At 31.8% G+C, this 25,981-nt stretch overlaps 1 protein-coding gene across 1 annotated transcript in view; it reads left to right on the top strand.

The window, feature by feature from the left end:
• LOC106882502 (suppressor of lurcher protein 1) overlaps positions 1 to 25,981 on the top strand; it is a 1,283,613-nt gene that overhangs the window by 1,149,799 nt on the left and 107,833 nt on the right. Inside the window, exon 13 of the mRNA XM_089350836.1 lies at positions 18,858 to 19,053. Within this exon, the coding sequence (XP_089206962.1) occupies positions 18,858 to 19,053 (196 nt within the window). The remainder of the gene's footprint in view (positions 1 to 18,857; positions 19,054 to 25,981) is intronic.

Genomic DNA, 25,981 nt, shown 5'->3' with positions numbered 1-25,981 from the left:
CTCATCTCTCTTCATCTCTTGTGTCGTCACTAGAGCAGTTCTTCAATTACAATGGTAAAGATTGGTAATAATTGTATAGATGAGATGTTGTTTCCTGCTTGATCAATTCCAGAGATTGCCATGGTTTCTTCATCATGTTTATGGACTCGTGTGAAACTTTGAATTTCAACTGCGGCTTCTCTTTCACTTTTGACGTGTTTGAATTCATAACAGATTTTTAAATTTGTTTTTTATTTGTTTTATTATCATTGCTCATAACCACCAACCCATTTTGCTTTTATTTATTTTTTTTTTTTTGCGATTTAAAAAAAAAAATTTTCTTCTTCTTGAAACTCATTGTCAGTTAGTTCCTATTTAGGAAATCAGGATCAGGGGATCTATACTGAATTTCATATGCTCGTATGAAATGGTGGTGGGGGTAGTGGAACAAACTAAATATCCAGAAGAAGAAACGAATAAAAATACTAAGTACATATATACGTACTTACACACACACATGCATATACATACACATACATATATAAACAGAAACACATACTCACACACATGCGTGTGTAAAATGAACTATTAAAAACAATTTTTACCCTGTTGCTGATGTATGATTCTCATAATTACTGATTTATTTGATCTTTTTAAAAATTTGACATAACCACATCATTACTTTCACTGATTTCATGTAATTTAAAGAGATATTTTTTTGTCTGTGTGTAAAAAAAAAAAAAATTTAATTCACTATAATTGCTTTAACTTCAACTTCATCAATATTTATGTTCATTATTATTTTTGTTATTGTTGGAAATTATTCTTGTTAGCATTAGAAATCATCGTTTGCATTAGGTATTACTATTATATTATTATTATTTATCATTATTATTATTATTATTATTATTATTATTATTATTATTAGTAGTAGTAGTAGTAGTAGTAGTTGTTGTAATATTTTAAACATCACTGACACCACCAGCACCACTTGCAACAACAGATTTAATTTTATTATTATCATTATCATTTTTCTTCTGTTCTATTCACTCTAAGAATTATATGGGCTCTTAATTGAATCAGGTATTTGTTTCAAATTCTATGTTCAAAGATAGATTTTGTTGTCACCTTTCATTAATATCAATTAATCATATTCATATCACTAGCTTTGCTTGTTTAGGCCCTGCAAGCTTTACTGTTCTTTATCAGGTTATGATTATCATATATGTATAAAACAAAAACAGTGAAAATGCAAAATCATGCATCTACTCTCCCTGAATATAATTTTACGCATAAACTTAGAGACATACAGTACATATATGCATGTATTCAAGCACATTATCTTCCACCCCGCTTTCTCTCTCTCTCACTATAGATATATATGTATATATGTATATGTATGTATAATATATATATATATATATATATATATATATATATATATATATATATATATATATATATACACACATATACATACACACATACATACATACAGTGTGTGTATATATATATACACATGTGTACATGTACACATATTCATATATGTGTGCATTTATAAATATACATATATATTTTTTATATGAATATATATATATATATATATATATATATATATATATATATATATATATATATATTAGTAGATTAGGAGAACTGAGATTTACATATCCAGTTTTTAATATACACTTAATCACGTCTTTCCATGTCAGTACCTACATATATATATATATATATAGATATAATTGTCATCATTTAGGTTCACATTCCGTGCTGGCATGGGTTGGATGGTTTGACAGGAACCAACATGTCGGAAAACTCCAATGTCTCTTTTGGCAAGTTTCCTGCAGGTGGTTGCCCTACCTAATACCAACCATTTTACAGAATGTGCTAGTAGCCTCTTCATGTCAACACGACATGTGAGGTCACCGAGTAGTTCACAAAATAAGCCTTTTGACTGAGGGAGTATTGAGGGAGAGGTGTGTATGTATGTGTGTAAGCATTAGTTAGATAGATATAACTTGATTGTTAAGTGTGCAGAAGAAAGTCACCTACTTTCTAATAGGTTTGACAGAAGCCATTTCCTCTTCATGTCCTGATTATATTGCTGAAATAGTCTGGAAATATCAATTTAAACGAATTTAGGAGCTTTATTTTTTTTGTTATTTCATATATATATATGGTCCAACCCATGCCAGCATGGGAAATGGACGTTTCCCAGACAATGTGAGTATGGGAAATAGATGTTAAATGAGGTTGATATATATTTGTGTGTGTCTTAAAGTAATATGTGTGTATGTAAACATGTGTATGTATATATGTATATATATATGTGTGTGTGTGTGCAGGATATGTGGTTGTAAAGTATATAAAAAATATTATTTACTTAGTTTTAGCATTATTTAGTATAGCATTCAATGTAAGGTATATTGGTTTAATGTGTCTATTATATCAAAAGTTGGCAGATTTGTGTGTATCTTTGTGTTTATACAGATATATATATATATATATATATATATATATATATATATAAATCAAACAATAAGCAACACGGATTTCAAAAGTGATTGCAGTACACACGTTTCATGCTACTTCAATTTATTTAAGTAATGTGAGCATTACCTTAAATGTAATATGAAGAGCAATCTTCAGCTGCACGAAAATGCAGAAAAAAGACATATTATAAATGTGGCAACATATTAAATCCAAGTGGGAGAGAGCATACATAAAATCCAAATGTGAGGAAGAATATATAAGTCCATCTTGACATAGCGGAGTCTATCAGGCTAGCCTGTACTAGCCTGATAGACTCCGCTATGTCAAGATGGACTTATATATTCTTCCTCACATTTGGATTTTATGTATGCTCTCTCCCACTTGGACTTAATATGTTGCCACATTTATAATATGTCTTTTTTCTGCATTTTCGTGCAGCTGAAGATTGCTCTTCATATTACATTTAAGGTAATGCTCACATTACTTAAATAAATTGAAGTAGCATGAAACGTGCATACTGCGATCACTTTTGAAATCCGTGTTGCTTATTGTTTGATTTTAATCACCCATCCTTTTGGGATGCGATATTCGGGTGCCTTCGCATAAGTACCATATTCAAGCCTTGAATCTCTCTCTCTCTCTCTCTCTCTCTCTCTCTCTCTATATATATATATATATATATATATATATATATATATATATATATATATAGATAGATAGATAGACAGAGAGATAGATAGATAGATAGATAGATAGATAGGTAGGTAGGTAGGCAGGCAAGCAGACAGGCAGGCAGGCAGGCAGGCAGGCAGGCAGGTAGGCAGATAGATAGATATAGATATGTATGTATAACAAATTGTGGAATATTTGTAATAAATAGCATCTATAAGAACAGAAGTGTACATTACTGAATAAATATTTCTGGGTTTTTTTCTCTTTCTCTATATTCACTTTTGACAAAATTCTACAATGTTTGAAAAAGGATTTTTCCCTGCCTCCTGTGGTTTGCTTTGAACACTTTGAAATTATTCCTTTCCCTTTCTTTCCAGTTCCTCCACCTCATCATCTCTCTCATGCTCTATGTAAATCACCGTTCTCATCACTGCTGCCATTGTTGTCATCATTATATATGCAAATCATCATCATCATCATCACCACCAAAGTAAATCATCAGTGCCAATTAGATTCGTTATCTACAAAAAAGAAATCATCAAAAGTAGTCTTCATTTTCTTGGTCGTCCTTTTCTTCCTCTTCATTTTTCTTATCATGATTATCATTAATCATTATCATTAATTCTTCTGAATGATTTTTGTATCATCATCATCATCATCATCATCATCATCATCATCATCATCATCATCATCATGAATCTCATCATCATTTATATATCACAAGTTGGATACTTCAATAAGAAATATATTTCAAATGGAAATATTTCATTCTTTGACAGGAAATCTGACTTATGGTGTTAATGAGTATTTATAATTAGTGATTTATGATGTACAGATTGCACAAAACTGTTTCATCACGTGTCCATGATCCAGAATGTATCCAATGTCTGTTGAAACTATCACCATCATTTTCATACCAACTTTTCCATGCTTCCAAGGATCAAATGGAATTTGTTCGGGTAGATTTTTTACGGTTGTATACCCTTCTTATCTCCAGTCTTCATCTTTTTCCAACTACCTCCAGTCTTCATCTGTTTCCTGGCCAAACAGGGTTTTATGGAAGATTGGTAACGAAGGACACTGCTTGTACGATGGTGACATTTGTTTACAACTATCGCATGATATGAAGACAAGGAGATACAAACACCCACATAATCACACAGGCTTCTTTCAGTTTCTGTCAACTAAATCCACTCAGTAACTACAAAAATCCTTGTAATTATCCACAGTTGCTTTTTGAAAATATCTTCTACATTTCATTTGCTATTGTATAAAGCTAACATCTTAACAGCATCTAAATTGAAAAATTCATGGATAAATACAAAATAAAAAGAAAATAAGGGTATCTTTTTTTGTCTGTAATAACAACTTCTTTTTGTAGTTGTCATTTTTTACTCATCATCCCAAGACTATAGTAGAAGGCAGTAAGCCAAGGTGCTACACTGTGGGACTGAACCTAGACCATGTGTTTAGGAAGCAAGATTCTCAACCACACAGCCATGTCTGCACCTATGCCATACATTTATTTCCAAAGGGGAAATATTGCTGTTTCAGTTAATATGGTAATAGAGTACCAAAAATTCAGCAATTCCTATCCTGGTTCTGGTACTATATTGTTTCAGGAGCCAAGAAATAACATTCAAGCAATCTTATCCATCTTAGTGTAAATAGATTAACAATTCAGTGTAAACAATGGCTGCATGGTAAAATTAATGAGTCTTTTATTAACTCGCTGTCCTATGATTCATTACCTTTTGGATGTCACCCAGGTAAACTATATAAAGGTAAAATATGCATTCAGTGATGCCTCTGTGATTCAGTGTAATATGAAACTCCTCATCATTGCTTTTTTAAACTCCAGGTCATCAGTTCTAATCAAAGGCTTTCTAGCTATGATCATTCTGCTTATTCAATATGTCCTTCATTTCTTTTTTGAAATGGTAGTGTGTGGTTTGAGAGTTGTTTTGCTGCTGTTTCTAACTGGTTAAGTAACCACATGGAAGTACCTTCATTGGTTTGTTACACTGTGTAACACAATTTTTCTTTTTTGACTTTGTTTTTGGTCAGTAAGTGTTATTTCTTATTTACTTCTATCTAGAAATCAAAGGAAATGACTACTATTCCCTTCAAACTTTGATTTTGTGACAGGGACAACAATTTTTTGAAACTGACCTATGTTCCATTACATTTCAGACAGATTCAGCACTGAGTTGTTGAAGCTGAAATATTATTATAGCAAATATTCTGCTCAATTTGCTTATCAATTGCTTGACCTTAACCAATTGAGCATGTCCCATTGTGGTTGACAATAAGTGCATCTCTGAATAGTGTGAGAGCATCATAGTCATGTGTTGAGAGGGACTTTTTGGAGTTTCACCAAATGTAACAAAAGCAAAGTTTGAAAGAAATATTAGCCATTTTTCATATTTTCTAGGGGTAAGCAAATAGGAAATAACAATCACTACCCAAGGACAAAAACTCATGTTACACAGTGTTCTCAACCTGGTGAATCTTGGTGTAAGATAATATCTGACTATCTGCTAAAAAAATTACAATTTTAATACATCTGAATTCAATCTCAAATCAGATTGCTCTGCAATATCCATTCATGTTCATTGTTCCATACTAAAACATGAATGGCAGATTTACAAATTGCAACATGGTATTTAGTGCTGTTGTTATATGTCTTTTATTTTAAGAATGCTGACCTACTAGATGAAAGATCACTTGTTTGTATCCCTTCATTTATGCTGTAGAGAGACAAAAGATCTTACTCTTGCCTGGGTAAATCTTCTTAGCTGTCAATGAGTATCTAAATTAGTATTTCGATTGAAGCCCTGAACTGTCATAATCCCTCTCTTTAGGGAATATATTTTCTGAAATAAATATCAGAGCATTAAATTTAATATTGTGCTACAAATATATAATCAGGAAACATTTGCTTTAAAATGCGCATATAAATGGTGACCTTCACAAAGTTTGAAATACCTTAAAGAGAATGAGTGACATAATATTAATGTTGATCAAATATAACACCATGAAAGTATATACATAATTACACACATATGCATACACACATGCAGGTATTCATCCACTCACATACACACACACACACACACACACACACATACAGACACTCACACACATATATAGAGATAGATAGATAGATGTAGATACATACATATAAATACATACACAGTCTATATGTTTGTATGTATGTGCATGTAGATATGTGTATATGTATGTGTGTGTGTGTGTATAGATGTATATGCACTGAATATAGCTAATGTTATTTGAGAGGTCTCCAACTTCAACCACATTAAGACAAATAACTTAAGTTTTCTTTTGACGAAGTGCAAGATTTGATGTAAGCTGCAATTTGACAAGTTGCTTCTGAATAATAGCTATGTACCATTAATAGATGTAAATATTGCTTATTGTAAGTTACTCACCAGCCATCTCATTTAATCCTAACATATATTGACAGGGGAAATGGATTAAGCTGACCAAGTTAAGCATATTGTTAGCTTTGTTTCTATATGAAATGTGAGATAGGCTTTAGCATAAGTAGTTACTTAACGATTCTTGAACTGCTTTTCACCAGGAATCATTATTTGCACTTAGACATTTTCATTGCATTTTCTCAGAAGGTTTTTTTAAACAGATTTGTTACATGCACACACACACAGCACCAAATTTAATGTGATAGTCTGCTACACTGACTTTGTCTATTGTATTTGTTGGTTTTAATCTCCGTGAATCAAAGTATGATATAGATATTATTTATGTATATAAGACTTTGATCTTAATGTAACAATTATCGAATGAATTCCAAAGCTGAAAAAAAAAAAAAAATAAAATAAAAGAACAAATTTTCTGACTTTACTACAGCACAAAATATACTCAAACCTTATGATTTTTACAAATATATTTCTAACCAACAATATATTTCTTGTGATATTCTGCTTTTTATTATTCAATCTACAAAAACTTTTTTTTCCCCTCTTGTTTTCTTCTAAGTAACTTTTTTTTAAAATCACTATTTCATGTGAAACATCTATAATACTTTGAATTCGACATTGTACTGTCATCATATCAAACAACCGTCAAATAATAGATTTTATTTATTTCATAGTTTTCCTGTGCAACTTTATATTATAGAGTCTGTATATTTTGAAGTCTTTAATATAGCATGGTATTTCTAGTTTTCATTGGAAGTTAGATATATATTCACCAAAATTTTAAAAGACCTAATCTCTTGTTTCTTTGCATTATTTTCTTGCTACATATACAAACATTATCACATGATCACATGTTTGTTACAGATTTATTTGGTTCCAACTTTAACTGCATATAATGCTTTCAACATTTATTTTTCTTTAGATAAATTCTGTTGGTGTTGCTCATAATTTCTTTATTATGAAATTTTATCAGATAATTTGCTTGTTAGACAGGAGAATATTTTGGTATAGCACTAATTTCCGTGTCATTAGGAGGGAAATGATGTTTCTTTCACTGTTAATTCACATAAGTTACTTTTGTTTGAGCAGGCCTGTCTCACAGAGATTGCTTATTGATCAGAAATGTTAGTCATGGCCATCTTACAATGAGTGTGGAACATTTTGTCCAAGATTTTCAACTTAAATATGAAATCTGTATTTTGAACATACATTTGTAGCCAAAAGTTTGGAACATTTTTTTTTTAAATTAAAATTTTTATGCCTGAATACAATTCGATTCAAATATATACAACATAGTTATACTTACCTAATAACTGATCCAATGCGTCAATTCTAATTTTCAGACCTATGTTCCAAACTTTTGGTCAAGTAATAATATATTGCAAATTAAATATAACTTAGGGGCATTTAAAATTAAAATTTCTCATTTCCAGACCTATTTTCCAAACTTTTGGTCATGACTGTACTATGCAGTTTGTGGAGGAAGATTCAAGCCTTCCAAGATACAACAAAATATGTACAAATCCTTTTGTTGTATTGCTTTTTTATCCTCATGCTAGTATACTTACATGTCTATAGAACTCTTCCATACATCTTCTATAGCATTCTTCCATACATCTTAATATAGTGTCAACTTGGTCATAAAACTTATTTCATCCTGTGTTGTCTAGTTTGTTCTATAAATGTGTAGCTACTTCCTTATTCTATAACAATTTTTTGATTTTTATCATAAATATTTTATAATTACAAGCTATAACAACTTCTGATGGTGACTGATCAGTACTAGGTTTATGACAATGCATTTCCATGTGTTACTCAAGGATATCACTATCACTTTTCCAACCAGCATTGCCACCCTCCACTTTCTTATCATGCTTATAATCTTTGCATTATGGTTGTTGTATGAAAAGCAAAGGAAACTGATAAATGAAAATCAAGTTATTTAATCTCTATAGTAATTATTGATTGTCTTTTATCTTCAAGTAACTGCAATAAATAAACAGATTTTGTTTTTAGACCAGTTATTATTGTTTTGCATTTTATTACATTCTCATTCAGCCTGGGATTCAGTTTTTACATATTCCATTGTGATTTCCAATTCCTAGGATTAGATAGAAATAATGTGAATGAAATATTCATATAGAAACAAATATTCATAGAGGAAACAAGTAAAACAATGACAACTACAAAAGCAAACTGCTACTAGAGAGAGAGAGAAAAAAAAAGATACCTTTATTTTCTTTTTATTTTGTATTTATCCATGAATTTTTCAGTTTAGATGTTGTTAAGATGTTAGCTTTGTACAATATCAAATGAAATGAAGTAGATATCTTCAAAAAGCAACAGTGGATGATTACAGGGATTTTTGTAGTTACTGACTGATAACTAAACTAGTTTTAATTTTACCTTATATATTTTATTTTGTTTTTCACTTTTGTTAAAATTGTCTTTTAAATGGAAAGCAAAGGAATATCAAGATGTCTGCAAATAAAAGATGTTTTAATACTTCAAATAGTTGCTGTTACTTCATACATTACTAATATTAAAACCTTAGAAAGAAGACGGGGAAAAAATCTCGAACAATCTCATGAATTTTATTTGTGATTTTAAGTGTTGATAACATTTTATTTTTGTTTGATTATTGAAACTTCTTTTAGATGGAATAAAAGAGTTGAGGGAAAAAATAGCAAATGAAATAGATAAAAGTAGATGTAATATGAAGGCTATGTGGTTAAAGTACTGGTTATACTCACTTAGGTGTCTTGAAATGTCATTGAATGAGCCCATGGGTATTTTCACCTCATTTGAAAAATACGATCATTCATGGTTGGATGATGTTAGAGAGGTTATCCAATTGTGAAATGTTTGCTTTTGTCAATTTGTGAATATGTGCACTCATGTGAATTTTCAAACAATCCAACCAATTGGAAAGTAATTTAAATTATTGGAAAATTGACATAAAGAGGTGAAAGAATAGAACATAATAATTCAGTAATTCTAATAATTGGTAACTGGAATAATATATTTATATAGTTTATTGGATGAGGTTGATGGATGGTACAATCAGTAGAGCATTGATTGAAGTGATGTTGCAATGTTTAGTCATGTCCTTTTATTTTGTGGGCTCAAATCCCACAAGAGACTGGTTTTGTTTTTCACCGATTAAGTACTGAGATTAAGATGAAAATAATTTCCCCTTCACCATCACCACCAAAGTTAATAATGAATATAGCCTTGTCTTGTGTCAGTTTTAGAAATCAATATAATATATTGATTGTATAGGTACATTATTGATCTCAGGATTTGAATCCTCTTAGAATTAGAAAGTATTACATTGTATCATTAAAGTTTGCATATTGATTTCTCACTATAAGGCACAAATTCATAGGGAAAGGGTAGTTGATGAAATCAACTCCAGTTCATGTCTGATGTTATATTGCCAACTTCAGAAAGATAAAAAGGCAACATCAAACCTGGCAGGATTTGAACCCAGAAACATAAATGTACATTCTAACATTTCTTTTGTGTCAATGTCCTTCTTTAGGATAACATTGTTAGCATCAGCCTACATTATTTAAGAATAGAAACATGTCATATCTGATGTTTAAGAATAACAATATTAGAAGAATTAGTATCTGACATACCACATTTACCAAAATCATTGAAAGAAGTTTCCTAGTACAACTTCCTCCAAGCCAGCTTAGAACATTGTTATGCATTAATTCATCTCACTGAAATCATCATATTAATAGTGTTAATACCCATTTTTTTCCTTTCTTGTATACATTAGATGTGTCACACTAGCTTCAATAATTGTTGTATTATGTGTAATTGAAACAAAGATTTTGTGACTTTAACACCTACTACCTTGCTTTGAAAACTGCTTTGAGAAGTAGAACTGAAACACATGAAAGTGATAGTTTGGGTTTTGTTGATGGTTGGCGTCTAACACAATGGTAATATATATTATTAGTTAGCTTCTTTTATGTTGCTCTTTGAGTAAAACAAAAAAAATATAAAGTAAAACTATTATGTATTGTATCTTGGCTAATGTAGTTTCTCTAGTGTCAATTCAGTGTAAATTTATTGCTGTAATATTGAGCTTATATTTAACAGGCATCTTTTGAATTTGCCAGCTACCTATGTATCAGTGAAATATGGATATGTTTAGTGTCATTTCATTCAAAATACTGTTTATTTTATATTGCAGTTGAGTAGGGCAAGCTCAGATATCTCCTTTGAAAATATTAATTTTAAAGGAGAAAATTTGAAAATGTTAATTTCAATAATATATATATATATATATATATATATATATATATATTATATAACTTGCTTAACCTTCATACTAGTAAAAAGGGATGTTTATCCCTATGTTGTATATCCATTAATGTTTTATTGCTTGAAGAAGTGAATCCACGAAGATGATCAACTCTATGCGCACAGATACTATGGACTGCACTATAATTATCTCAGAAATATGGACTGTGTTTCTTGTGTCATGTGACTTTTGGAAATGCATGTAGTAATGTATTAAATGTTTATAAATTCCATCCAAGGATTATTGTTGTTATTATTATATTTATCCTACATTATATCGGTACAGCTTGATGCAACCCAGAAAAACTAGTTCACCAGTCAGCATCATTAGACTGTTGCCAGCATAATGGAATTGGAGCTTTATTTACATATTCAAAACATTTATATATATATATATATATATATATATATATATGCACATACATATGCATGCATGTGTGTGTATGTGTACACTTCAGTCAAAGTAGTGACAGCAGAATTCAGGACACAGACTCATTCAAGTAGAGCAGAATGTGGATTTGTAGTTGATTAATTAATTAAAAAAAATAAAACTGAGAAAAAGACAGTGGCTATGTTTAATAGCTAATGGTGTTAAAAGACATCAGTTTTAACTCTCGTGCAGTTGTGATGTGTCTTGGAAAGTCACATTACTTGTTTCATTAAAAAAAAAGGTAAAACGTATTACTACTTCAATGCTGAATAGTTGAAATAGCTTCTAGTTATAAAATAAATGTCTCAGTAAAGCATAGAAATTTGTAGAACAGTAAAGACATGACAAAAAAAAAAAAAATAGCTGTGTCTCTGTGTATTTACATAGATGTGTGTGCGGTGTGTGTGTGTGTGTGTGTGTGAAAGAGAGAGTGAGAGAGAGGGGGAAGGGGAGGTGTTTAGTAGCTTTTGTTAGAAAATGTTTTGGTGGAAGTCTTAAATTTTCCTAAGTATGATGCTTTATTGCTTTAGAGTTATAACCCTCCTTAAATCTTAGCTTTGTCTTTTTACATGCTTGAGATTAATTAAGTACTAGTAGTATGTTGGGGATTAGTTTAATTTTGTCTATAGTTTAATTAGTTTAATTTTGTCATTTGCCTGTGTGTGAGGATGACTGCAATTTTACTTAGCTTGATGTGTCTTCTCAAGTACACCAATTTGTCACAACTCCCAGTCCCTTGTCATTTCCTCAGTGAAGCCCAGCACCTGAAAATCTTTTCTTACCACTTCACCCCATGTCTTCCTGGGTCTACCCCTGCTACAGGTTCTCTCCACAATTAGAGATCGGCACTTCTGTAAGTGGCTAACCTCATCTATACACATCGCATGACCAAACCAGTTCAGTCTTCCCTCTTGCACACAACATCTGACACCTCTTAACCCAGTTTTCCTCTTAACTCATTTACATTTTATTGTGTGCACACTGACTTTACCCACCCAGCGGAGCATGCTAGCTTTATTTCTTTCAAGCCCTTGCAAGTCCCCTGTAGCCATTGTCCTTATTTCACTGCCACATTGCATAGCTGTATGTACACAGGCATCATACAATTTGCTTTTCACTTTGAGAGAGAGGCCCTTAGTTACCAACATAGGTAGAAGCTCTCTGAACTTTGCCCAGCCCATAAACATTTTTCATTTATCAAATATTATTGTTGTTGTTATCATTATTAAATGAAAACAATGGAAAGGTAGAATCATCATCAACATCATCGTTGTTTAATGTCCGCTTTCCATGTTGGCATGGGTTGGATGGTTTGACTGAAGGCTGGTGAGCCAGAAGGCTGCACCAGGCTCCAATCTGATGTGGCAGAGTTTCTAAAGCTGGATGCCCTTCCTAACACCAATCATTAAAAAAAATTGGCACTTTGTTGGTTACAAAGATGAGGGTTCCAGTTGATCTGATCAATTGACCAGCTTGCTATTGAAATTAATGTGCAAGTGGCTGAGCACTCCACAGTCACATCTACCTTTGGCATTGTCTCTCAGGGAGATTCAGCATGATACAGAATTTGACAAGGCTGGCCCTTTGGTACACATAAAGTGTCTTGCTCAAGGACACAATGTGCTACCAAGCATCGAACTCATGGCCTTGCAATTGTGTGTTAAATACCCTAACCATTATGCACTAACCCTTATATACTAACCACTATATGCTAACCAATGTACACTAACCACCATACCCTAACCACTATACACTAACCACTATATGCTAACCACTACATTCTACCATGTTAATTAAAAAGGCATTGTGGTATTTGTTCTGAGTTTTTTAAAATTCTGAGTTCAAATCCCACCAAAGTTTTTTTTTTTTGCCTTCTAAAAATATAGAATAGAGGACTCTTGCTGGGGTTAAAATAATTTCTCTAGAGTTGGTAAAGTGCATCCAGTATATGCTCTAAGGTTGTTGATGAAAGAACTTCTCACTTTTCTAAATACATACATACATACATACATAATACGTACATACACACACACACACACACAAACACACATACAAATAACACATACCTATATGTTTCTTATATCAAATGTTACCTGTCTGCCCTGAGTCTTTGACTGTTCATGACAAATGTGAATAGTTCAGCCTAGGGTGTAGATTGTCGACCTTTGATACTATAAACATAGCTATCCGCTATATTCAAAATATTGAATTCTACATCAGATTGTATTTGCACTAAGCAAAAATAAATTTTAATGTACTCTACAACTCTTACATGACAGTGAAAATTTGTGTGTGTGCACGCACACATGTATGTATTTTTTAGATAGATAGATAGATAGATAGACAGACAGATAGATAAATAGGCAAGCAGACAGATAGATAGAGTTGTAATTTGAGACAGCTCTGTTTCCTCTTCAGTCAGTTCTTTCTTTGCTCCTACTTTTGTTATTATTGTTGTTGCTGCTGCTGTGACTGATTTAACAGTCATTACTGTTTGAAATGTGGAGGCTGACATTGATTGATTAGTCTGTTTCTTGCCTGTAATTGGTTTGTTTCGAAACTTTGGTTAGAAATAGTTGGTGATCATGCATGGCTGGGTGGTTGTGTGTAAGAGTAAATATTAAGCAGCATGTGAAGAATTAAGTTTCTGAGTTCATCATCAGCAGCACCTTTAACATTATCATTGTTCTTTATCATCCCCACTTGATGTGTACCAACACATTATCAACCATTACTATCACTTTGCTTTATTTTAAAAATAATAAAAAAATAAAAATAGAAATTCATATTCATATTCAGTACTTAAAAATGAAATAGAAAGCAAAAATTATGCTTAATATTTATATATATATAAACACGTATTTTTTTTTTTTTTTGATATTACAAATTGGTTTGTATTTGAAATTTCGATTTTGTTTCTTTTTATCAAGTGTAGATAATTCCTGTTCAAAACATCAGAGAAGCTATAATTTAATTTTCTAGAACACTTTACATTTCTGTCAGTTACTATTTACTCTACAGAAAACAGTTAGGCATCTCTAATAAGGTAATTTTTATATATATATTCATATATATATATCTTATGTTAATAAATTCTAGTATCTAATGACAATCATTTCTGGATTGAACAGTAAGACATTTTATTGCTGAATGAATGGTGGTTAATGGTTCATATCATGTTAACAGTACAACCATTTGTCCATAGTCAAAGTATTTATATTCCAGATGGTTAAGTGTAGGAAGTTGTAAAAAGAAAATCCTATGGGGAGGTAATAATATTCACCTTGCTTTCAGCAAGGTGAATACTGCAAGCATTGTAATGTACTAAAGTGTTTCATACTGCAAACATTGTAATATACTAAAGTGTATATATTCTCCCTACTGTTGTGTTCAAATTCAATCATGGATGTAACCTGTAGTAGGATTTTGTGCAGTAGACTAACTTTTCCCACTTACATTGTATAAATCAGGGGCATAAAAATACTCATCAACACTTCTAATGAATATTTCATGCATATCTTATACTGTACTTAGAGTGAGCAAGAATGTTATTAGATATAACATGGTTAAAAGCAGAAATGGTCATACTGGTTAACTCTAGAGCTGATATGCTGGTAGTGTTGGTAGTGGTTGTAGTAATAATAGAAGTAGTAGAAAATATAGTTACTATGTTAATTACTACTCTTACTAGAATTGTTAAGTGACCGAAGACTGGCTCTTTGAATTTGCTTGTTACACAATCCTAATAATAATGTTATTTAACTTCCTTCCATGTTATGTCAGTCTTATAAGGTTTAAATGCTTTCTTTTCCATGCCATTAGATGAAGAAAATATTACAAGTAGGAGGAGGCATCAATCTATTCAGCTAACCTTCGCAACACAGATAAAAACAAGAATTAAAAATTCTCTTAGAAATGAGTTCTAACATTATAGCTAACAGTAAACTGTTTACAATATATTTTGACTTCAGTTTAAAAACATCTTCATTGCTCCCATATCTACCATCTTCACTACCATCACGGCTTCCATACATAACAATAAACTGCAACTCTTTTTATGATCTAAAAATAGTGTTTACAGCTTAATATATATATATTTGCATACTTTGCCCCTTACCTATCTTTATTCTACCTCCACCCACCCAGTTCACTATAATAATAATGAAAAAGAACAACAATAAAAATAAGAAAGCAAAATGCAATATGTATTGATTTTGTCATTTTTAACAATTTTTTTTATATCAATGTTGGTGGGGATTTTACTGAAAAAAAAAAAGTATTTTCTCGCTAACTTTAGATCTTGCTATTATAGTAAAGCAGTTTGCCTACCAGTCAAGATAATTCCTCAATCATATCGGAATTTCTTTTATATGCTCTTAAAGGCTTCTCAGTTTTCTTGTTCAGTGAAATGCTTCCAATTTGTTCTTGTTCTCATATTTTATTGATTTGTTCAGATTACTTGAGACTAAGTGTTGCCAAATGCAGAATCTTGGCAGTTTTATCAATTTAATCTTTTACCATTGCCATTTTTGTTTCCTTAGCATCTTGTGGTATTTGTTTACATAGATATCAGCATAGTTTAATGGATATCTAGTATTTTAGTAATAAATAGAATGCGTTTTATTTCTATTTGCTCACAAACTTTTGACACAACTACATTACCAAGATTAAACATATATAGGATAATTTTCTATTTTTCTATCATGTATTCTTCAAAGATCAAAACTATTCCTTCATATTGTACTGGCAGGTCATAAGTCCAACCAGATTTCTTGGGCTGAAATGGTTTTTCTTTTTAGATTTTTTTTCTCTTTTGTTTTTCTTTGAAGGAAATGAAATGATTCTATCATTAGCATTTGTTTTCTCACTTGCTAAAAATATGTAAAGTGTGACTATCTTTACAAATAAAGTAAACCATACGGACACATATATAAACATCTTAAAAATTGTCTTTCCATTGACTTCTTTACTGTCCAGAAGAACATTATTTGAACAGAGAAGCAAATCTGTAGCCACAAGTAGGTGAAAAAAATAGTCACATGTATACTCTAAACAATCAAGTTTGCTGATCATATCCCTGCTTCACTTATAATGCATTAATATTTATTTCACACAGACAGATTTTATGTACAAAGTAATATGTTTTAGTTTTCAGAATGGTATTATATCTATGTATTATTGATATGATTACGAAAATGTTTGCATACTGGCCTAAACCTGGGCAAAGGATGAAACTAAGATATTAGATAAACTGAGTGATGATGACAATGCATATATAATCAAAAGAATAAATCCCACCACCAACAATACCTCCAAAAAACATAAACAGAATAAGAAAAGGATAGAACAACATAAAACTGGATTGAGTGACTTGCAACAGTTCTGATTAGTAAACTACTAGGTTATTAAAGTTCCCTGTATTATCTTTTTATAGAACCACATGAAAGCTACCTACTGATGCAATATGCTGAAATATAATTCTTGTTATAATACTGTAATTGTATGACTCTGACAATGGTGAAGTTACACAGAGTATATTCAAATTCAATTTTGCATTCATCTATCTTGTATTAGATCAGATGTAGATTCCTTCAGACCTTAATTCCTATCAAACTGCAAGCTGTTATTGGGTGCAAACCATCTGTATTTTAACATAATTGAATTAGGTTTGTTTTCTATTCTGCTATAATTTCTTATATTGCTCCAGATTTTTATAGGAAACAATATAAGAGAATAAACTAACTTTTACAATGATTAATGGTTTTGATGTTTGTTATTTCAAATTCCTGCAGAAAGCAGGCTTTATATGTATGTGTGCATATAGCCATGCTGTCATTTCAAATAAACTGAGTGAAAGAAAATTTCTAGAAATCAAAGAAAATAAGCAAAAGGAATAAAAAAAAAAAGGAAACAATGTTTCATAACTCAAAAGAAAATTTAATTTAGTTAAAAATATGATTAATCACATTTTAACATTGAAATGTGGGAGTTATTTTATGATAAAGTCTTCTTTTTTCTTTTCTTTCATACTAATGTATGGAATATTTTCAAAGCTTTCTCCATATAATTTTATTGATATTTTCATATAACACAATGGAAAATACAATTTACATTATTATTATTATTATTTTTTTTGGCTAAGAAAGAAAATAAAATTGTGTGTGTGTGTTGGAACATGTGTGCATAATATGTGTGTATGTGATGTGTGCATATATATATGTATATATATGCATACATAAATGTTTGAACACATATACTACAGATACATGTATGTACATATATATATATATATATATATATATATATATGTGTGTGTATGTATGTGTGTATATTTTTAGGAAAAAATATCAAATTTTCAAATACTATAACAAATATTGTATTCATTGTTACTATCCTTAAAAATTATATAGATTTATGTAAGACATGTAAATTACATGGAACTAAGATGAAAATAATTCTTCATCTTTTGTCTCCACTTCATTTCTCATTGGCTATAAGTTAGTTTCTCTTTTGTCTTTTGATTTCTTGTTTGTTATTTGATGCATTGAATTTTACTATGAATTTTAATAGAAATTCTTTCATAGTCATGATTTGTATATAATTACTTTGAATAAGAATAAGTAGTGACAAATCAGAAGAAATATATTCCATTTGAGTAATAGCATGAATTTATTTTCTAACATTTGGGTACTTTGGAGGGTTGAGGGAAGGGAGTGCAACACTTTATTTTTTTAGTTTTTTAGTTTTTGTTACCACTGTTTAAAAATTTAGATATTTATTCAAGTGCTCCAGAATGTGAGAATCCTCTGATAACCAGGAGAACACTTATTTTTACACCACCTATTTATCTATCTATCACTCCCTCTCTCCCACATTTTCTTTCTCTCTCACTCATAAGGATTATTACAAAGTAGCATTAGCATTACCTTTAATTCTTTGTTTCTTTATATATATATATATATACAACTTCAAATAGACCTACACATGTTTCTATTGCATTGATTAGTAACCGTTGCAATTAGTATAATATCGGTGCAGTTTCTTCAGGGTCTTCACTTTAATATCCTTTGATTTAACTGTTTGAAGTTTTCCATTGATTTTCTTTGTGTTCAATTATGTGGAGTTATGTTAATTTAGACGTGAACGGTCTTCAATTTAAGTTTTGATTGGGTAAACACCTTTTTATTCCTTATAGCCAGTTATTTCATAACATTCTGTTGTTTAAATGTTTATAACTCATTTATATTGAGCAAAAGCAAATTTATATATATATATATATGTGTGTGTCACCTTTTTCTCTTATATGAAAGAGACCAATCCCTTACACACAGTTTTCTATTGACTTTATAACCTATATAATTTAAAACATTTTATCTTTGATTCAATAGATGAAAAGCCTTCTGTGACATCTGCTAAATCATCGTTTTTGTTATATTGTTTTTTTGTTGTGGACTTTTTTTCTCAAATTTCTATAAAGTTCCCCTTTCTGTTATTTTCAGCCACCAATTGTAACCGGCATATCAGCAGTGCTGATGGGAAAAACGGTACCATAACCAGTCCAAATTATCCAAATCCATACCCAGGGGATATTACATGTCGTTTTACTTTTGAGGGTTCTGGACCCGAGAGAGTACAACTGCGTTTCACACACATGGATCTATACTTTCCAGGTGGCAATGCTGCAAAACCTCACGAGTAAGTAGAGAATTACTAATTTCATATTTTGTTTGATTGGAACTCATTAAAAATAGACAAATATTCACTTGTACAGAACAAAACTGTGTGCATATGTGAGTCTGTATATGTATATATATATTATATATAATTGGCACTCTGTTGGTTACAATGATAAGAGTTGCAGTTGATCCACTTAACGTGCATGTGGCTGTGCTCTCCATAGACACATGTACCTTTAACATAGTTCTCAGGGAGATTCATCATGACATAAAGTGTCACAATACTGGCCCTTTGAAATACAGGTATTACTCATTTTTGCCAGCTGAGTGGACCAGGGCAATGTGAAATAAAGTGTTTTGCTCAAGGACACATCTCACCAGGAATTGAACTCACACACACACACATACACACACACACACACACACACACACACACACACACACACACACACACATACATTTGTATATGTGTATTTGTGTGTATAAATAAATAGTCTTGCAGTTAAAAAAGAAAAATTAAGAAACAAAACAACAAAATTAATCACTTTATTTCTTCTTGTTATCTTTTTAAAGCTGTAAGATATCTCAAGCTTTAGTGTGGGTTGGCTAACACCCTTATGTTTGCAAATTGCTTGATCATTAATGTTTGTTTATCTACTTATGCCAGTTCAGCTACAGTTTGTCAATAATTGACTGTTAGCTTGAGTAGTATTTCAGCTGTTGATTGGAATTTAATGTTTATTCACATGTCCTTTTTACTAATGCTATTTCCTAACAGTCTCTGTTAAATAAAGGGTATTTAAATAACTCCCCACAGCAACTGTTAGATCAGGAATAAAATGTAATGAAATTATTGAATTCAGTTCATGAAGAAAAACAACATACAAATAATGTAATTAGTTCATCACTGAACAAGCCCTAAGGTTTGTAAGCAACAGCTAGAACAGTGAGCTAAAGTTAATTTAGCACTCAGCCAAAGAAATGAAAAAAAACTTAAGAAACATAAATATAAAATAGTGCCAAATCAATTGTCATAATTCAATCATTTAAATGTTCATTAATAAATATATAATTAAAGTGTGAAATTATTCCATGCTTGTGTTCTCTATTACCTCCAGTCATCAGTGTACTTCTTAGTCGACAGATATTAAATGTTCATGAGAACCATTAGGTTTTTGTGATGTGAAATAGTTTTTTTTAGCATTAGGTAATTGCAAATGAATATTTCTACATGTTGAAATGTTATAAAAAGTGGAGAAGAAATGTTGTCTTAGTCTACAGATAGAATATTTAAAATAAGCTAATGCTAAATTTACTTATACTGCTCAAAGCTTTTATAAGCATTTCTATTTTCTCTAATACATACACAAAATTTATATTTGCATGTGTGTGTTACTTACCAACGAGGAATTCTTTATAATATTAAAACAAAAAACAACACTCATTGCAAATTGAATGACATGGTTTAAATGCAAATCCTAACTGATTCATTTGTACATTTGTTCTACTCTCTATCTATATTCTGATAAATTTGAAGGATGTTCACACAGGAATTGGCAGGAGCTGCAATGACTATATGCAATTTGTATCTCACCATCATTGTCATTAATACCATGTCATGAGACATAATGTATTGACTGTTTGTTCATTGGACTTAAGTTCAGATATGTTGCGCACATTTCATTGTGTATCTATGCAGATCACTTTCATTTCACAGTGACTTATTTTATCTACCATTGGAAATAGGTATCTAATCATCTGGGAATGCTACCTGCAATGGGCCAGCATCCTATCTACAGATGAGATTTATTCCGCATTCATTTCATGAAACTGGAGCCAGTTGTCCTTCAAATCAATCCTACTGTCTATCAAGACAAAGAAATGTAGAAAGATAGAAAGTTGAAATGGAGTAGTAGTGTCAGTCTTTGCTCTCTCTACTTCTGGGTCAGTAGAATAGATATAGAGAATGAGAGACAGAAAGAGAAAGGAGTATAATAATGATGGTGGCAGCAATACTTTTGAGCTTCTTTTTTGCAGTCTCTCTTTAATCTTGCCCTCTCTTTCTCATTATCACCCTTCCTCCCTCTCCCTCCCTCCCTTTCTCTCTCTCTCTCTCACTCTCTCTCTCACTTTCTCTAACATAGTGGAATAGAGAGATGGAGAATGGAAAACATACATGAAGAGAGAAACAGTGCAAGAGTGGAATGATGGCGATGATGACAGCAGTACATTTGTGTGATGTCATATTCTTTGTTTTTCTTCCTCTAGTCTTTCTTTAATCTTTTTACATTTCTCTGTGTCCCTCTACCTGGAGTTGAAGAATAGAGAGATATAGAAAGCGAGAGATGTATTAGAAGATATAGAAAAATAGATAGAGAAAGTAGCAGAAGAGCGATGCTAATAATGATGGTAGTACATTTCTGCGATGTCAAATTCACCTTTTTTCTTTCTCAGTAGTGTCATTTTAATCTTTCTGTCAATCATTTTCACTGTCTCTTTTTAAAATAGTGGAACAATGAGTGAATAGAAAATGAAAGACTCACATGAAGTAAGATTCCTAAATATACAGAGAGGAAGAAGATTGATAGTAATGTTAGCGGTAATTTGAAAGCTGGATCAAATTCTACAGCCATCATATTCTGTTACAGTGTCCTTTTGTATTAAGTGAATACTGAGTTTTGTCCCTATCATTCAAGTTGTAGAGTGTTGAAAAGGGTTACATTTACAGCAGTATTAAGTAACATACCAATGTACATTAACACATTATTGGCCTCTGAATTCAAAATGATGTGTATTTAGAAGGATTGCAAGGTTTGGTTATCCATTCATCTCCATACTTCTATTGATATGTTTATAGCTATGGTTAACCGAAATACATACAAAGGCACACTTCATTGCAAACTTCTTGAATGACTTTCCAGGACACTTCCTTGTGAATTTAATTTCGATTGGAGTGTTATGTGGATTTCACACCCAGAAACCCATCTCTAATATATTTCAGGTGATTTATTGTTGGCTTTCATTACCATTCAAAAAATTGAGTTACTCAAATTCATGATAGAGCATCATCATTATCAGCAGCATCAACATCTTCAATACCATTTTAACATCCTATTTTCTATGCTTGTATGGATCAGATGAAATTTATTGAGCCATATTTTTTTTATGAATGAATGCCTGTCTTGTCGTCATTAACTCACATCTTTTCCCAAGCCCAGTAATATTTCCCTGTGGCCAGACAAAGTTTTCATGGAAGATTGGAAATGAAGGACACTGATATGTATGATGTTAGTGCTTGTTTATAACTATCATGTGATGTAAGGAAGTGACACAAACACAAACACATCCAAGCACACACACACACACACACACACACACACACACACACACACACACACACACACACACACTTGGATTCTTTCAGTTTTTATCTCCTACTCACAAGGTTTTGATCAGCCTAGAGCTATAGTTAAAGACACTTACCAAATGTACCACACAATAGATTTGAACCACAAACCACATAGTTAAAAGCAAAGTTCTTAACCATTCAGTCATGCCTTTATAAAATGAGAATTGTTTTTTTATCCAATAATCAATGAGCTGCAAAAAAAACAAAAAAAACAAACTACATTGATATCCATTTACATGCATTGAAAATAATAGTTATATACTGAGACAAGTTTTATATCTTGGTTTCCTTACCTTGATAGGTGTACCAATCTTTGTGTGTATATGTATGTGTATATATCTCTGTATGTATTTGTATATCATCATCACAACCATCATCATCATTTTAGCAACCACTTTTCCATACTCACATGGGTTGGAAAGAATTCATTTAGGTTTTTTACGACTGGATGCCCCTCCTCATGCCAATACCTCACATCTTTCCAAATAAAATAATATTATCCAATGGCCAGACATGTCGTTACAGAAGATTGAAAAACAAAGGACACCATTTGAATGTGAGAGACACTAATTTACAACTACCATGCGATACCAAGATTAGGATATTCCGCCACACACACACACACACACACACACACACACACACACACACACACATTAACTAATATACATACAGTAAATGTGTGTGTGCATCATCATCATCATCATCATCATCGTTTAACGTCCGCTTTCCATGCTAGCATGGGTTGGACGATTTGACTGAGGACTGGTGAAACCGGATGGCAACACCAGGCTCCAGTCTGATTTGGCAGAGTTTCTACAGCTGGATGCCCTTCCTAACGCCAACCACTCAGAGAGTGTATATATATATATATTATTCATTATAGAACATTCCATAGGGAAATATATTTATATATTTATCAACAACTGTATTATAAAAACACAGATCTTCAGTCTGTAATAGTTTGAAAAGTGCCAACACACGAAACAACTGGTGTTGGTGATTCTTCAAGTTGATACCCCAACATGGCCACCGTCTAATAATGACTAAACCAAGTAGAAGATAAAAGGTATACATACGCACATGCACACATATTATATATATATATATATATATATATATATATATATATATATATATATATATATATATACATATGAAGTCTCTGCACCAATAACACGGTTATTTCAATACAATAGTTGGGTATTGCCATTTACTGCTGCTTGTATACAACATTTATATACTTGCTGTAACATCATTCATTGCCTGTTAGTATGATACTTACACTCATTTTTCTTACACTATATATCTGCTAATGTGTGTTATCTATGTCAGATGATATCTGTTTGTAATAAGGAATATATGTTCATTTATATTAGATCAATCAGCCTCAGTGGGAAAATGTATCAAAACCCCTCAAAAACTATTATAAATCTATATATAATACTTTTGCTATTGAAGTAATTCTTCTGAAATAAATGTACAGAAATATGATTCCCCATAAGAATTGCTCTTGACAGCATTAAGACAACTTGAATCTCTTGTAGTCAGCCATTTTACAACACAAATCTTTGGAAAAATCTTGTCTTTTTTTGTCCCCACTCGCTATTTCATAATCATCATCATCATCATCATCATCATCATCATTATTATTTCTGAAATAAATGCATATATATTAAGAGGTAAAAAAAAAACAACCAAACAGAAGCCCTTACATATGAAGAACATGTGATGATTCATAGGAAATGAGTTTTTAAGAAGAATTGATTTTGATATATGAATATACGTTTAGCTGATTAAACAAGAGATATCTAATTTTTAGACATACAGTATCCTGAATTGATTTGATATCGTTAAATGTCAGAGAAATTTGACAGGTTAGTTTTTACATTCCTCTTAGCTTAAGCAAACTTTTCAGACATTGATTCTTTTCCATAAATTCCTAACTTCAAACACTGCAGAGATTTCTATATACCAACATGGGAATATCGTATTCTATATATGTAAGTGTTGGTTAGTAAAACTAGTATTGCTGTTCTGTTGCTATAGCTAATACTGCTACTGCTTTTGGTTTCTTCTCCTGCCTGCTATTGTGTATCTAATAATCAGAAGTGAATATTGATGCAAAGCTGCTGTTTTTCTTGTTAATATTCAGTTTAACAATGATGTTTGATTGGCAGAATTGGTGGCATTTTGAATAAAATGCCTTGTGGTATTTTTGTGGCAGGCATTACTTTATGTTCTGAGTTTAAATTCCTCTGAGCTTGACTTTTCCTTTCATCTTTCCAAGGTCAATAAAATCAGTACCAATCAATTATTGGGTTGCTATAATTGGTTGTTCTGACTTCACTAATGAATGCTTTATCCCACTAAACCTTGTGCCTTAGTGAGAAACTAGTATTAACTGTTTCTGCCGCAGAAAACAGAATGTTTCTTTATCCTTCACTAGGCACAAAAGGCATATTATATATATTTTAAGTGGAAGTGGAAATACAATGTTTTGATGTAGCTGCCTTTACTCAATGACATTAGCAGCAAAACTGAAAGAAAGGGATTTAATTCTGGTTTCAAATTTTAGATCAAGGCCAGCAATTTTTTGGGGTGTGGAGTTAGGTTGATTACATCAACCCCAGTGATCAACTGGTACCTATTTACCTATTTTATTGATCCTGAAAGGATGAAAGGCAACATTGACCTTGGTGGAATCTGAACTTTGAACACAAAGATGTGTGACATTCCACTAGGCATTTTGGCCACTACTTTAAAGAGATTTAACCCATAAACTGCGATAGGCCACCTCAGTGGCCAACGTAACAGTGCGACAGGTCACGTGCATGGCCACGGAAGTAGGGCATGATCTGACCTAATTTTGATGAAGTGTAATGTATGCACATGACACCCTTTCACCCCAGAAACAGTGTAGCCAATCACAGAAGGTGTTAAGAAACACTGAGTATTTTTTTCGAGTGATAGATCGATGTTGATCTTTACCCAAAATAGGCTCAACAGTTCGTGTTACATACAGCAAAATCCTTGCAGTTTATGGGTTAATATTACTTCAGCATTACAACCTCAATGAGGGACTTATGATACTTGTCACAAATGTTGATAAAATGTTGAACATATATTTGGCAATTTTGTTGTTGTTACTACTACTATTACTACTACTACTTCAGATTTTTGTAATTGTTATTTTTAATCCTTCATATCCTTGTTGTTGTTGTCACTCCGTCGCTTACGACGTCGAGAGTTCCAGTTGATCAGATCAATGGAACAGCCTGCTCGTGAAATTAATGTGCAAGTGGCTGAGCACTCCACAGACACGTGTACCCTTAACGTAGGTGTCGGGGATATTCAGCGTGACAAGGCTGACCCTTTGAATTACAGGCACAACAGAAACAGGAAGTAAGAGTGAGAGAAAGTTGTGGTGAAAGAGTACAACAGGGTTCGCCACCATCCCCTGCTGGAGCCTCGTGGAGCTTTAAGTGTTTTCACTTAATAAACACTCACAATGCGTGGTCTGGGAATTGAAACCGCG

The sequence above is a fragment of the Octopus bimaculoides genome, chromosome 4 (assembly GCF_046866305.1).
Source record: "Octopus bimaculoides isolate indiv1 chromosome 4, ASM4686630v1, whole genome shotgun sequence".
Taxonomy (NCBI): domain Eukaryota; kingdom Metazoa; phylum Mollusca; class Cephalopoda; order Octopoda; family Octopodidae; genus Octopus; species Octopus bimaculoides.
The sequence above is the reverse complement of the archived record's forward strand: the minus strand, read 5'-3'. Positions and strand labels throughout refer to the sequence as shown.